Source organism: Parambassis ranga, chromosome 2, assembly GCF_900634625.1.
Source record: "Parambassis ranga chromosome 2, fParRan2.1, whole genome shotgun sequence".
Taxonomy (NCBI): domain Eukaryota; kingdom Metazoa; phylum Chordata; class Actinopteri; family Ambassidae; genus Parambassis; species Parambassis ranga.
Window position 1 is genome coordinate 43,602,099 of NC_041023.1, and position 15,188 is coordinate 43,617,286.

Consider the following 15,188-nt stretch of genomic DNA (forward strand, 5'->3'; position numbering starts at 1 on the left):
ATTTGTACTGCACATTTAAAATGAAGTCTCTCTTTCTCACACTTAAAGTACACACCCCAGAGAAAGGCGCAGCTGTGACATTGCTGTTGATAGGTGAGTCACAGCTAAAAGACTGAGGCATTAACCTGCTTTCAGCTGTCATTTCCCTGTGCTGAGAAGACAGATCCTGTCAGCTCTGCACTGATAATGACAGCGGCGCTACAACCAGCAGCCGATTTTAACCAGTGAAAGATTTCATAGAAATAGGTTACATGATGTTGATGGCCTAGTTTAAAGAGAACTCTGCCACAACCCCAAGAGGGAACAGCAGAGAGCCAGTAGGCCCTATTTTAATCCTCTAATTTTACTTTTGTTCACAGATACTACTTCAATCACCCTCTAGTGATCAAAATCAAAACTTCTCTGCAGTCAACCAAACAAAATAAAACATACAAACCCACTGCAATAGCTTATAGAAAATTAAACAAAGAATACAAGGAAATTAAGAAATAAGGCAGGGCTACATCTTCTTTCCCTGCTGACACTATCGACTGCATGTCAGAGCGTGTTGAGGAGTTGTGTAAATCCATAAAACAGATAAAGGAGGATAATGAGATGGAAGGGAGAGAGCAGATCTATTCATCAAAGCCTCTTTCTAACACACTCAGCAGATAGGGGCAGAAATGTTGTATGGTTGCTTACTCTCCAGTTTGGAGATTAAAGCTTTGGCTGCTGACGAAAAAAAAAAAAAGTTTAGGAGTACAGGTTTATAATTTAGTCTCTCCAGTATCCTATGTGGATATCCAGTGCATGCATGATAAGAATGAGCAACCATACTTCATATTTTCATAAATGTTTATTTGATCTAAGGCTTCGGTTGATATGTGCACCCGCAGGGGAATAAGGTGTTTGTTGGCTGTGGTGATGAGGCCTCTAAAGATTCTCTCCTGTGGGCTACAGATACTTTAATCCCACATGGAGATGATGAAAATGGTCCTTATAAGATTGAGAACACTGATAGGTAGAGCGAGCAGAATGACTGCTTACACCTGGTTAAAGCATTAGGTGCCCTTTGTTGAAAGAAATGGAATCAATAATGCAGGGTACAGTGAGTCAGTGAGTCTTTGAGCTGTGCAGCATGATTTATCTTAAAATTGTCAGATACAGGTAAACATATTGATTCCTCTATTCAGCTATGCTATCACCCTGTACTTTATCCTTGTGTTCTCCCAGGTATGCTATGGATGTAGTGGATGAGTCAAGATGAGAATACAAAGAATTACAGAGTAGTTCTCAGAGGCAGCATTTGTTTTCAAAATCTGTTCTTTGGTTTAAAAAAAAAAGAAGTTATAACCAGTGTACACCTGAGCCATGCAATCGTTACACCTGACAGTCTTCCCACTGTGGATGTTTTTAATGGTCTGCGGTGCCAATTTCTGCTCCCCACCGTCGCCACTTCTCTCTCCCTCCCTCTCAACCTCATATCCCACCTTTCGTTCCCTCACCCACCATGGGTCCAGCCTGCTCTGCGAGGGTGCTCGCTGCCAATTAGTGTCTCCCACCTGTCGCCATGGGTCACTGCTGCAGGCATCTGCTGGGTGTGAAATTGGCCATCTCACTTTCAGCCATGAACTTTGCATGCACACACCCCCCCCTTGCTGACCCAAACACACCTCATAGGCACAGACATACTGCTATGACCTAAAGTTGACCTCTATGGTATGGCCACACGGTGTGGCAGGGAAAAGTGTAAAGAGTGTGTTTTTTTACCAGCATTGTTTCTGCTGCGACGCAGTTCCACGTCACCACTGGTGTTATCTTCACATGGGATTTGGATGTCATTGTATGCCTGCTTCATAACTGCCTGCTTGACACAGACCATTTTGTCATTTAGACAAAAAAAAAAGTGCAGAGAAGCCATTCTGGTGCAGGGCCCCTAAAGATTACTTTTCTGTTGCCTTATTAGTTGGAGCCAATTAAGAAGATCTCTGTCTCATTATAAAGTCTGGCCCCTGGGAGACAGCTGGGCCTGTCTGTCTAAATGTTTGTAGCTCCTTAGATGTGTGTGTCCATATGTGTGTATCTACAAGCTGAGGGCAGGGAATCGTGCAGCATCTTGAGCTCTGTGTCTCTGCAAGTTTGTCCATTTTATAATCAGACGAGAATGAAAAGAAGCCCGGAGGGACGCGGTCAACACATTTACTGTGCAACTATTAATTTCAATGCTTGAAATGGGCCACAGCGAACGCCATATGCTTCTGTACACTGACAACATAGGGAACATACTGTGGCTGGCAGTAGGCATGGCTTGGCATTCCGGCAAAAAAACAGACGGTTCTGAGCATTTCTAATGATCACGTAAGGTGAGTAAAGGCAGACAAATAAATGCTACTCAACCTCAGTCCATCTCTGAGTGATGATGAAACCACATATCAATAATAAATGAGGCTAATACTAAAAGGTCAACGGCACAGCAAGCCTGCTGCCTGGCTCGCCATGGATCTGCCTTCAGCTTTACTGCAGAGGTGCTCACAACAGCAACAAATACTGCAGCAGTAAAGGAGTCCAGCTGGCTTTGAAATACTCAAATGTGAGGATGCCATTGATTCTGCAGCACTGATCTAAGTTGCCGTCTTTTACAGAAGCTGCAGAGAATCGAGCACTTTATCAGCACTGTGGGCAGCGAGAGCGATGGAAAAAGAGGATGACTCAGAGGTAGTGGGTGGACTGAGACCAGGTGAGACACTGGTACAGCAGATGGACAGATTTTTCAGTCCTTCCATCATGGTGCAGGCAGCTCACAGGGTGAGGAACACCTACTATTTCATGACATTCAGCAACAGGGTATTGTTAAAGATTTCTAAGATATACATTAGCAGAGTCGGGTAGCCCGAGCTAGCTCTACTGTAGCATCTGTGAGCAGAGTTTCACAGTTAAAAGATAAATGTTCTTTCTTCTCCTGTTTTTTTGAAAGTCTGGAACATTCCTACTTAAGAAACTAAATTGCTTTCACCGCTGGTAAAACGTGCCCAACTATTCTCAGTTGGCTCTGTGTGTTATTTTTAGTCTGACTGCCAACATAAAAAGACAAAATGGTTCACCAAAATTCCTGTTCTGTTGCTGGAGGCTTTACTACCAAAAAAGGCTGTTTTGTGATTTCACACATTCTCAATGAAAATAGGAACAAGAAATAAATAAAGGCAATTAATACACAAAGGTGGGTATAGTAAAGGTTTTTCTTTTGGTACCCTGTGGACCTGGGTCATGAGATCTAACTTATTATGTTTTTTTTTTCAGCTCAGATGGATTGTGGCTGTGGGATGTAAGGGGTGAAATCACCTGGATCAAATGATATTTGGCATGGATTGCACTGCCATGACATGCGTCTGCGTACGAGGAGGCCTGTGTTAAGGAGCGGCAGCAGTGGGTGTCTCCGAGGGGCTCATCAAAGCATGCCGTGTCCGCTGCAGCCCCGCATTAAGCGCAAGTCAGTGCCTCATTGTGTCTGTGTGAATGAGCCCGGGGGAACACCAACTCCCGCTGCGCTGCATACATTCCCCTCCACATGTTTGCTCTGCCAGGGTGTGGCCCAGTTCGAGAGGATTACGCTGAGGAATGTAGCCGAGCCCATCTTTTAAAACAAGAGAGGAGAAAAGGGGTTGGGCTGAGGCCATGGGCATAAAGTTCATGCTCACTGAAGCTTCCTAAAGATCCAAAAAAATGCAAATGCAGTAGGCTCAGAGGGGGGGGGGAGGTTACAGTTAAGTCCTATAAATGTCTTTGGCACACACTAGGGTTTAAGGGGTTTTCTGTCTGCTGATTTCTATGGAGGTACAGTCTCTGTGACTCTTAATATCAAGATGACACTTGTCCCTTGAAGACAGGGAAACCCTTTAACTCCCACGTTCATTTCTTTTACTCCTAATGTTGAATCACTCTTCTCTCAACCAGTCCAATATTAACACCTTTCCTGCTTTCCAGGTTCCCTCGCTTCTATATTTACTGTTTCCAGCCATCCCACGCCCTCCAAAATAAAACACACAGTTGCTCTTTTTGAAGCAGAGTCCGGATTAAGATGTTCTTACCAAGTGAGGGAAACCAGGGCGCTTCACCCCCGAGGGAACTACGCCGAGCTTGTGATACAAATGAGAAAACACACCTGTAAGTATTGTTTCTCCTGCTTTCCCTTCAACGGCAACTTGACGAAACATGACGAAACAGACTCTTTTCACAAGCGTGTCTTATGGTCTTTTAGTCTATATTCTGCTGTATATATGTGTGTGTTATGTGCAATGGCAAGCAGTCAAAAAAAAAATACAACCCTGTCAGCATGGTCAGAAACCATGAGGAGAAAATAGGAGAGAGAGAAGAACCAAAAAATAGGCTAATGTCTGGGGGGACCCTGATTGCGTTTCCTCCGTTAAGGTGGGCATCATTGCACGTTTCTTACAGCCCCCTCCTCCTTTATCCCCACCATTCTGTCATGGTTTCCATGGTCACAGTGCAACAAGTATCAAAGGGAAATGGCTTCAACCACGACACATCTTTGATGCTGCTGGAGACACAGAGCTCATGCTGACATCGGGGAAGACTAAAAAACTAAAAATGTACCTTTGTATTAGCTATATCTACATATTTACACCTGGGTTCCTGTAAAGAGGGACATTAATGGTGACATATTAACAGTTTGCGTTCTTATCTTGTCTGTTTAAATGCCATGTTAAGCGGACAGCAAACTGCCCGAACACGTTTAAATTTGCATGTCATTTTCCTGATTCAAAAGATTTCAGCCCCACGACAATTAGGCTGAAGGATTAGAGCTCCGCTTACAGATATATGCTTGGACCATATCTGTTTTTTTTTTTCACCTCACAGTCTCAGTAGGAATGAATGACACTCTGTAAGCTGTCTCGTGTCTACCAACTCAATGTGAATTCAGCTGTAGTTGGACAGAGATGAAGAAGCTTGTCCTATTTTGAGAGATGACAAATGTAGCACAGAGAGACTATTTCGAAAGCCCACAGTGTAGAGCATGGGACAAAAATAATCCCTAGACATTACACTATAGAAATGCTGAGAGCAGCGTGGAGTGTCAGGATGCTGCGTGCTTTATAATCGAGGAAGCAGAAGCAGGAATGATTCCTCGTCATTTTTTGGGCCCAAGGAAAGTACACTGACTAACAGGAAATGCAAAACCAGGTTTTTCGGTCGTCCCCTGCAGGTCTTACCTCTGATCAAGATGAATGAAACTTTTAAGACTGCTCCTACGCTCCTCCTTATTTTTTGCTCTCAGCTGAGGGTCATAATGTCAGGGTCCTGGATTTAGTTGGTTTCCTTTGACTAGGTTTCTGTTCCTTTGCTTCAGTGTTATTTTTGTTTAAAGTCCAGTTTCCCTGTTTGTTTGACTTCTTCTTCTTGTTTTTCCCTCCTTGTTGATTACCTGCCCTGCACTGATCGGATCCACCTGTGACTTGTTAGCCCTTGTGTATTTAAGTCTGTTGTTGCCTCTTTCTCCAGTGTCGTGAGTCTGCAGCCTGCTCCTTTGACCTGTTGTTTAATACTTTGTTAGATTTGATCTCTTTTTGTCTCTTCTTTGGGTTCTTTTCAGTTAATTTTAAAAGCCTGCTTTTTGTTTTACCACCACACTCACAAGAGTAATAACTACAATGCTATCAGTCCCAGCAAAAACATACAAGCCACTCACATCTTATCGGTTTCTTGCCTTAGGTGATGACAGCAGCCTTCCCACTGCATTGAAATTAATTACACCTAAGATCATCATCATCAAGATTATTTCAAACATTGTGCAGCCCAAATGTTCAGTAGAACACATAACGCATAGTTTATCCTGCTGCAAAGATAAGAGGCTACACAAGAGTTCAACAAGGAGCCACTGTGATCACGGCGTTTTTTTTTTTTCTAAACTCTGCCTGAAGACAACAAACCTAACAGTCAAACTCTCCCTCCTGAGTTGGCATGCTCGCCTACCGCTGCCAGACAATAACAGCGTTACACCTCCTGGTCCTCTCTTCTCTTGCTGCCTTTTTACGTGTTTGTGAAAGTGACCCCTCTGATCACTGGCCAAGTCATGCCTGGTAGCACACAAACCTGGCATGATAACCCTATCAGATGAGCAGACCCAGGAAGGCGATACGCACGTAATGGGGTGAAAGTCAGCCTGCCGTGGAGCGAGACACATTTGCTAATGCATAATAAAGCATTCATTCTCTTAGCTGTCACGAGGAGAGTCTTTGTGAGGGAGAGAGGGGCTGAGTCTGACATAAAACTACAGAGAATCCTGTATTCTTGCTCTGTCACTGGATTGCATCGAGTGGGGGGGAGATAAAACAACCCGAAATTGCATCTGTGTGTATTTTTGATTTCGCTGTATTGCTATTGACCTCCAACATATCACTGCTAGCATAGACAACAAGGTCAGCAACACCTGTAATTTGTTGTAATCCATTTTGAACCACTGCTTATTTTCTCAGAAGAAGACAACATCTGGGTCACTGTGCCTGAGTTATTGTGTCCAAAAATGTCAAACGTTATGTCCCAACATGCCAGAGTAGTGTAGATGTAAGGCATAAAGGTTCCATACATAGGATGAGGTAGGGTAGTGCCTCGAAGCCAGTGCTATAAAGTTGAAATCAAATATGGCACTACTGGTAGTTTGACTCCTTTTAAGCTCATCCTGCCTTATTGGAGTTGTCAAAGAACAGTAAAATCGTGGCATATGCAGAAGCTCCATGTAAGGTCTAACCTCGCATGGTGCAACAACAAATCGGTCCTAATTAGAGTCAGCTGTTTGCTCGTTAAACCATAGCAGCACAACAGCTCACGAAATTTTGGCAGCTGGGAAAGAATGTCACTCAATGGTGGACTGTGAGCAATAACTTGAGTGAGCCTCACTGTCAGCTGGTAGCAGCATAAAAGCTGGTTTCACAGTGTCAAATAAACAACCAACCACGAGTTTCCTGTAAAAGAGAGGGCTTTCACACAATTTGCTGTCCATTTCAGAGGGGTGCATTTTTAATGTGACCACGATAAAACCGAGAACGCCTCCTCACATGATGTCAATCTTAGTCTTATGGCACGGAGCTCACACACAACCTTGAAAAATGTAAAATACCCTCTGCTCACACTGCACTGCTGTATATAAGAAATGCACCTACAGTGCAGTTCATACTTCAAAAAAAAAACTCCTCCAGTTCTGCTCTAGTTTCTGTGGCTATTTATCATTGTCACGTCTTTTTTTTTTTTTTTTCTCCCACACAGCTTGAAAATAATAGGTTGCTGTTGGATGTAGTCATCTTATTTGCAACGAGTGGGGGCTTGTGTAAATCGACCTTGTTATAATTGGGGAGACATTTAAGTGTCTAGTGTAAGATTTAAGATGATTTTACAGAAAAAAGGCGCAATAAGACGTCAAATAAAACAGCAGCATAATGTCAGACACTGAGGGTCAACAGATAAACTCTAATATAATCTGGTTTGAAGGCCTCAGGTGGAGTTATACATGATCAGATTCATCGTCTACGTCTTCTCTTAACTGTGAGAACCGACCATTGCAAAACGAGCTCTGAGTGTTTATGTTTGTCACCTGTAGGTAACAGCTGACATGCATCCAGGAATAGAAGCCCTGAAACGACTTGAGGCGATCAGATGTTCACCCCCCAAGTAAAGATGATGGACAAGTCATGGTAACATTAGAGGAACTTACCGTGTAAAAAAGCCAAACACACACACACACACATGCATCTGTGGTGACAGTGAACATGACAACAGACCTCTCTGACCTTTTGCTTCATAGGTCAGACTGGTCTGCTAACCACAGCAATAGCATGGAGACCTGACACACATGCTAATTTGAGCAGACAACCTACACCCACCGACCATTAGGATCTATAAAGCCGTAACATTTTACGTCAGATGTTATACTGGGCCTGCAGAGATATGAATCATGATGATTCATACAAACAAGATATTTAAACTATAATGTGTAAAGTCTTAAAAAAAAAGAAGAAGATAATTTTCAGTCCCTACCTTTAACGAGTCAAAACAGGCGATCACCCTCCCGTTATCCACCTGGCAGCTTTTGGGTGGGTGGGCAAATTTGCATTCTTCATCGCTGCGTGAACAAGTCCCTCTCTGAAACTGCCGACACACTTCCAGGGTCAGCCATTTTGTGTCCCGTATGGAAGCGATGTTTAGAGCCATGTCAATAGCTGTAATGCTGGGATGGAACAGAGCCACTTGGTTTTTGGAGGAGACTATCCTCTAAGGAGGCGTTTCAGTAAAAAAAAAAAAAATAAAAAATAAAACAAACTAAAACCAAAGGAACATCCGTGATCGGCTTCAGGTCAGCGGAGGTTTGTCCTTGCAGACAAGGAAGTGGAGGTAATGGACTGGCAGAGTCTCTGTGACCTGAGCATGGGACTGCTCTATTGCAGTGTTGTGAAGTTTGTCAGTCAAATAGCTAAATGTTCATCAGTTAGTGAGTCTCGGGTGCAGACCTCTGACAAGGCAGAGGGGGCATGCTCAGAGACGAGCTCTACTGGTTGTACCAATGTCCCCAATATGTCCTCCGAATGAGTGATGATATCTTTGCAAGGGTGGATGTTGGGTGCTATTTTAAGGTACAATGGCACAGTTTAGGACAACATAAGCTTTCTGTTGTTTCAGGATTCTTCAGTACACACACTCTCTGAGCTTTGGCACCTTGGCCAGCAGTGTAGCAGCTCCACCTATTCACTCAGGGTTTCTTCCCATGCAGCACCAGTGAGGACAAACCAAGAGGTCAGGAGTGCTTGCAGCTGATCTGTGTCCTGTCACGACTGCAGAGGGGAAAAATCTGGAGCTCTTCAGAAACACTCCTTCAAGTAGGGATGTTGTCTCACAAGGCACTTTCTGTCAGTGATCTGAAACAGAGGAGAAAACGAGAAAGAGACAAACGGGATGAGTCTATTTTCGCAGGCTCACTAAACATGATGGGCAACACTTTATCCAACAGCCTTTAACAATGTTTGTTTATCCATGTCAATCTGAATTTGCATGCACGCTGCCCCAAAGGGTTGCTAGCTGCTGTTAAACCATTGAAAAGGCAGTTGTGAGGTTATTCAGAAGCCACTTGAGTCTAAGTCCCACAGTCACTGCTGAGCGCCTTTGTGCGAGGTGACTACAAGCCCACTGGCTTTCCAACATATTGCACACAAAGCAGTGAATGGCAAAGGCCTGTGTGCTATGAGACAGTGGACAAGAGCAGAGAGTCAGATCAGTGATAGAAAAAAAAAAAAAGGCCCCAGGGTCCAACCCGCCCCTGTAGAGCCATGCATGGAGGGATGGCGCAGCCAATAGAAAACCGCGCAGCGCAGCACTATTCCGGGCAGCTGTCCAGGAGCCAGAGAGGGACCGAGACAGATGCATATGCCAGTGCCAGACGCGATTATGACGCTGCCCAGTGTCCTGCAATATTCACTGGTCTCCCACCATTCAAATTAGGTGCCGGCTCATTGACTGCAGCCCCGTCAATTTTCATTCAAGAGGGGGAATGTATGTATGCACTCTCTGTTTCGTCCTGGGAATGCACTGGTCCCTGCGTATGGGGAGACAATCAACTTGGGGCAACAATTTGAGGAAGTGACCTTTTAGCATGAGCGTACGAAATCCATTACTTAGCTACTGCGCAGGGAGCTCTTCCCTTGGCACATCTGGAAATGTTTTTCTACTGGGGGTGGGAAACAGGGCTGAGGACACCAGACTGAAGGAGGAGAGAAAGAAGGGCCTGTAAAACAATTCTGAGTTCTGGTTAAGAGATTACCCTTTTAGTGCTTCATACTCATAAGGAGCGATTTACAGCAAACAGACAAGATGCGGAGCAAACACCGAGGCAGCATATGACAAGCTCCACTTAACGAAGACACGCTGAGGCTTGCGCATCCATTTGCTATGCTACCGTTTAGAGAAAAAAAACCCCTCCATATTTCTCCTTCATAAACATTTGCCTAACTTTTACAGTTTTCTCTTCTTTTCAGTTTGGTCCCTCAGACAGGTCGGCTAGTGGCAAGAAGCCTATGAATCCAGAGCATTGTCTAGCATATCATCCCACTTCAGTGCTGATCATGTGAAATGAGATCAGAAGCTTCCTCGTCTGATCGTACTGACGCCTAGGCTCCAAGGCAGGATTTAATTTCACATCATCTCCCCAGGGAGAGAGCCAATCGTTGCAGAAGAGACAGTCAGGTAAGAATCATGTCAGATCTGACCTTTAACAATTAATCCCTTCTTATTTTTAGAAGCCATAAGAAGTCTGTGATCAAACTAACCTAGTTTGTCAGGGACGCCGGCGCCATTTCTCTGCGAAATGCTTAGCTACAAATGATGGAGAAAGGAAAATGTTTGACACAGCCATCAGTCATTTTTTAAGGCAGTAGTGTTTCCAACACTAAACGCTTTTATAAAATCAAAGCTGGTAAAAGTTGGTCATTTGAACAGTTCACAGGGGACTCACAACGGCTACATTCAAACAATGTTTGTCAGGAAAGATATTCAAAACAAATGACTGAGGATCAAATGGGCCCTCATGTGGGTGGTATCAAAATAAAAAGCATGCTGGGACATGACTGCACACTGTATAGTACCTCTGTATGTTGCAGTGTTTGTTATTTTGGTGCTGTAACTTGCTGCAAATGTACGCTTAGTAGCTGCACTAGAGCCTAGTGTAATAATTAGGGTTCACACCTTAGGAAATATATTGTCTTAAAAGGAATACTTGGTGGGTGGCCGAATCTTTAATCCTGTATCACCTAGATAAATGTTGCACATTAAGAGTACACACTAGAAAGACTTTGTCCCTTCTGTGTCCTGTACAAACAGTGGACAGACAGGGTGACCTGATAAAGCGGGATAGAGATGTGAAGAAAAGCACCACAGCACTAGACTTTATGGATTACTGATGCTTACAAAGGCCAGCTGGCAGGGGCATTATCTTGGTCAGTCTGCTTAATTGAATGAGAGTCAGCAGGACCGGGGGTGTCTCGAGTGAAAGTCATTGGCTTGACCTCTGAATACCACGTATGTAACCCATTAGTCTGGTATTTGTACACTCCTGGCTGTATGGTACAGTTTCAGCTGCTTGTATTTGTTCAGCACAAACGATAACGCCGCCTGGTTTCTATTGGTCAGAAGCTTTGCTGTGCCATCAGCCAGGTGTTGCCAGCAAAAAATGAAGAAAAAAAAACACCAATGGCGGCACAGACAGGCACACGAGCAGGGTACCTGAGTGGCTGCATTTCCATTTATTACCATTTTATGCTGGCAAGTCACAGTTGTACGGTCATTTGCATGGCCGAGAGGAACAAGTGGTCAATGTTTTTCAAGGCTGTGGAGAGAGGGCCTCATTGAAGAGGGGGAAATAGGAAAATGTTTAGTTTCCAGTGAGTAATGGAAAATGAGTCTGGCTTTATCAAAATGTTCTCTATACTTCACAAAACCGAACAAAGCTTTCCCTTATGACATCACCAGCCTGTTCACTTCCAAAATGTTCCTCTTACGTCTTCCAGAGAGGATCATGTCTGTAGCCCTAATTCGTATTTATACTATGGAGGCTGTATGCTTATGAAATTGTCTTTGGCATAAGCTACAGATCATTGGATTCCGTATCATCAAGAACCATTAGCGCTAAGGATGTGTGAGTGAGCTGAGTAGAGGCTATAACCAGGACTAAGCTACTGTTCGGGGGCAGCACAAGAAGCATTTCACAGAGTCAGCAAGTAGGTGTGCCCCATATCATAATAGCCTTAGCTAAACCACAGCGTGACCCGAATAGCCCTGCTCATGATATGGCACTAGACTTTCATTGCATCTGTTTCATAGCATTCACTATGTATTTATGGTATATCTGACTCACTCGGTTTTGTTTTCTTGTTAAGTGTCCACTCCCTGGTTAACCACAGGCAAGTCATTAGCTAATTATAGTGCAATTGGCAGCCAGAGGGGAAGACTAGTGTTCAGATAAACATGATGATTGGACTATAATGACAGACAGGCAGAAATACCGTCTAACGCTTTATTTTATCCTAAAAAAAAGATTTGCTTAAAGCTTTTCTACACTGAAATATTAAGGATGAAAAGTCAGGTGAATAAAAATCTTAAGCCTTTGAACTACAAAACACAAAGACATGAGTGATTCAGCAAACCTACCCTTGTAAATCTAGACTAGCTCTTTCATGCAGTGAATATCTGTTAAACTTAAAAAGCGCTAAATCCTTCTAACACGATCTCAGGGTACATTTTTTTTTTTTTATGAACGTCGACTTGATTTCTCGCACGCAAAGTCTTGCAGTGACTTTGAAATTTACCCTCATTCTTTCCTCGACAGGAAGGGTTGGACTGATGTTCCATTTTAGAAAACACCCACTTCCCCTTGATCTGCAGCCAGACGTATGACACCACTCTGGCCTTTTTCCGAGCAGGCGACGATGTCCATTGCTTGACCGCACCAGGCCTGGTGTCTAGTGCGAAGCTAAATGTAGCCAGACAGCGGAAAGCTAGGGACACGTCAACCATGCCCCATCTAACTCAAAAGGTTAATTATGATGTGAGCCTTATTAGAACTGTGAAGTTCCAGCTCGTTCAGGCCATCAGCTATTTGTGTCCACACACACACAGGGAGTGACAAAACATCAGACCCTGCTCTGTACGAACAACCTTTGCCTGTAGCTAGGTCTTGTGATGTGGAAAGAGTTACGAAAAGCAACTTGTACAAATTGCACCGAAGCAAGCGGCGACAGGGCAGATGCCACACAACAAGTTTTTTTTCAAGATAGTGAAAAATATGCCGCCCATGTGGCAAAAAGAGAGAAACCCCAGACATTAGTACTGAGGAAGTCTACTGCTGTGATAATGCCTCTCCCTCGGGAGCCGAAAGAGAAAGTCCATTACAGGGCTGGAGACTGCAGTGTGATAGTTATTGCGTGGCTACGAGCTCCCACTGCTCCCCATGCATTTATCCCACTCTGTCCATATTTTCTTCACCCTTCCCTTTTCCTCGTTCCAGCCACACACTCTTTCTCTCACACAGATAAAACATTCCCTCTAGGTCCCTCCCCACCCAGACTGGTATGCAGCACACTGCAGCAAAACTCCTGAAAAAAAAAAAATCTTTAAAAAAAAAAAAAAAGACAACATGACGGATCTTTCCCACCTCGTTTCACTGGGTCCCGTAGCTCTGCTGTGTGCCTCTGTCTGTCTGTGGTCCCAAACACAGGAGGCACCCGGTGCTTCTGTGACACTGAGCTATAGTACAGCTCCCCCTTCAGCCTCAGCGACTGGAGTTAATGACCATGTGAACTGTTGTCATTCCTCGCGAGCTGCCGAGTGCTGCAGCCGGAGGTCCATGCCTAAACAGGGAATTTCTCTCAAATGTCTCTCTCTCTCTCTTTTTCTCTCTCTCTCTCTCTCAGCAACAGAGCAAGCGAGCGAGGCAGGCAGGCAGGCAGGAAGCAGAAGAGTGTCTACTCCAACTATCTATCTCTCCAACACTTCTAGCACACACACACACACACACACATACACTCCTAAAGCCAGCCCCTTCCTGCCCACCAGCTTGTGCCGAGGCCCTGCCCCTTCTCAGCTCCAGCCAATGACAGGGCAGCTTCTTTGAATCACAGCTTTCTGTATGACCTATTGAGAGAGAGTAGACTAAGTGATGGGGTACAAACTGTGCTTACAGTAACAACCTCTGAATGCAAATTTTCAAAGGTATTTCCCCAATTTCCTGTCCTGCTCCACTAGCTATCACCTTTGTCTGGTGAACATGAGCACAATCACCTCCTAAGCATATATTCTGTGTGCACTGTCATACAAAAAAAAAAAAGCAATAACGGAAGTGGTGCTGCAGTTGCATATTGACAATCAGCCCTGTCCTTGTCTCTCTGTTCTGTCATCCCATTTAACACCATCCCCCCCCCCCAGGAAACCGGAGCACTACACCTCCTCTCCCTCCCGACTCTCCTCTACCTCCCCTCTGCATCTGTCCTCTAAACTCACCTCACCTGTGTTTCGGTAAGCTACCTCTTCCTTAGTTTACCGGACCAGAAAATGACACAGTAGTGAACATTTCTGTTATTGTTATTGCATCAGAATTTGCTTGGGGAAAAAAAAGGTGATGGCAGCCGTGGCTAGGATTGGGAGGTCTTGGTCTGTCTCCTCCCGTCTCCCCCTCCACCACAGCTGATGACATGCCGGTTGACATCACATGAGCAGTGCAACCGAAGCGTCACAGAACTGATGAGTCAGAGATCCAGCTTCATGACTTTTCGATTGAGATTCAATAGACCAGCTGTACCATCTGTCTGTCTCTCTCTCTCTCTCTCTCTCCCTCTGCCTCAACACAAATGTTGTGAATGACGCGGCAGCCTGGGTGTTTCGTTGACATCAATGAGGATAAACACGCAGTGCAGTTCCACGATAAACAAACCTATTTACTGTCTGATTATGCTTCAATGGATGGTATAATCTGATGCTCCACAGGGAAAAACATTTGCCAAATGTTTTTTTTGGGGTAAATGGGGGTTGGGGGAGATTAATCTCTCCAAGCTTTAAAAAAAAGTGTCCACCTCAGCAAATGCCACTGACGTCATAGGAGGCATCAGGGCACCTGTAGGGAAATAATGCAGATAAGCGTTGCTGTTGCGTGAAGCGTGAAGAAGGAGGAGGGGAATGTCAGCCTTTGTCAAAAGCAAAAGTGTCACCTTACACCTTCGGAGAGAGTCGTTTCACTCTGCGAGACTAAATAAGCGAGAATGAAACGGATGAAACGTGACACGATATAACCAGAGAAACTAGTTAACCCTCATGCATTGTTCGCAAACACTACCCTAATGTGTTGTTCGGGGACAAAAACGTCCCCTAACTTTAACGGTTTTAAAAATATATTAGATACATATTTTTTTGAAATTTTTTTGCATAGACCTTTTAATTAACTTCAGTTCTAATCAACAGTAGTGAAAAAATCATTTTCCCCCAGGATTTTAACCCTTTAATCACCAATTTTATGAGGGGTGGTGCTGAAAATTGAAAAAAAAAAACACAAAATGGCTCATTTTTAATAGAAAAGGTGAATGTGGACTGGATTCTTTTGAACCTTTATTACAGTCTTGGTCATGTCAAACATCAGTAAAAAAATTGACTTGATTGCATTATTAGTT

General features: G+C 44.1%; 1 protein-coding gene across 12 annotated transcripts in view; it reads right to left on the bottom strand.

The window, feature by feature from the left end:
- The window catches only part of LOC114452402 (muscleblind-like protein 2a), a 41,244-nt gene that overhangs the window by 21,527 nt on the left and 4,529 nt on the right, over nt 1-15,188 (bottom strand). For 11 of the 12 annotated variants that reach the window (XR_003672262.1, XR_003672263.1, XR_003672265.1 and 8 more), the window contains exons 1-2: nt 13,184-13,531; nt 8,026-8,900 (exon numbers count right to left, since the gene is read on the bottom strand). Coding sequence is in view for 9 of the 12 variants with exons in the window: in XM_028431779.1 (XP_028287580.1) it covers nt 8,026-8,199 (174 nt within the window). In the remaining 3 variants the exon portion in view is untranslated. Of the gene's footprint in view, nt 1-8,025; nt 8,901-13,183; nt 13,532-15,188 lie in introns of those variants that run through there. The other variant, XM_028431715.1, reaches the window with a different exon arrangement.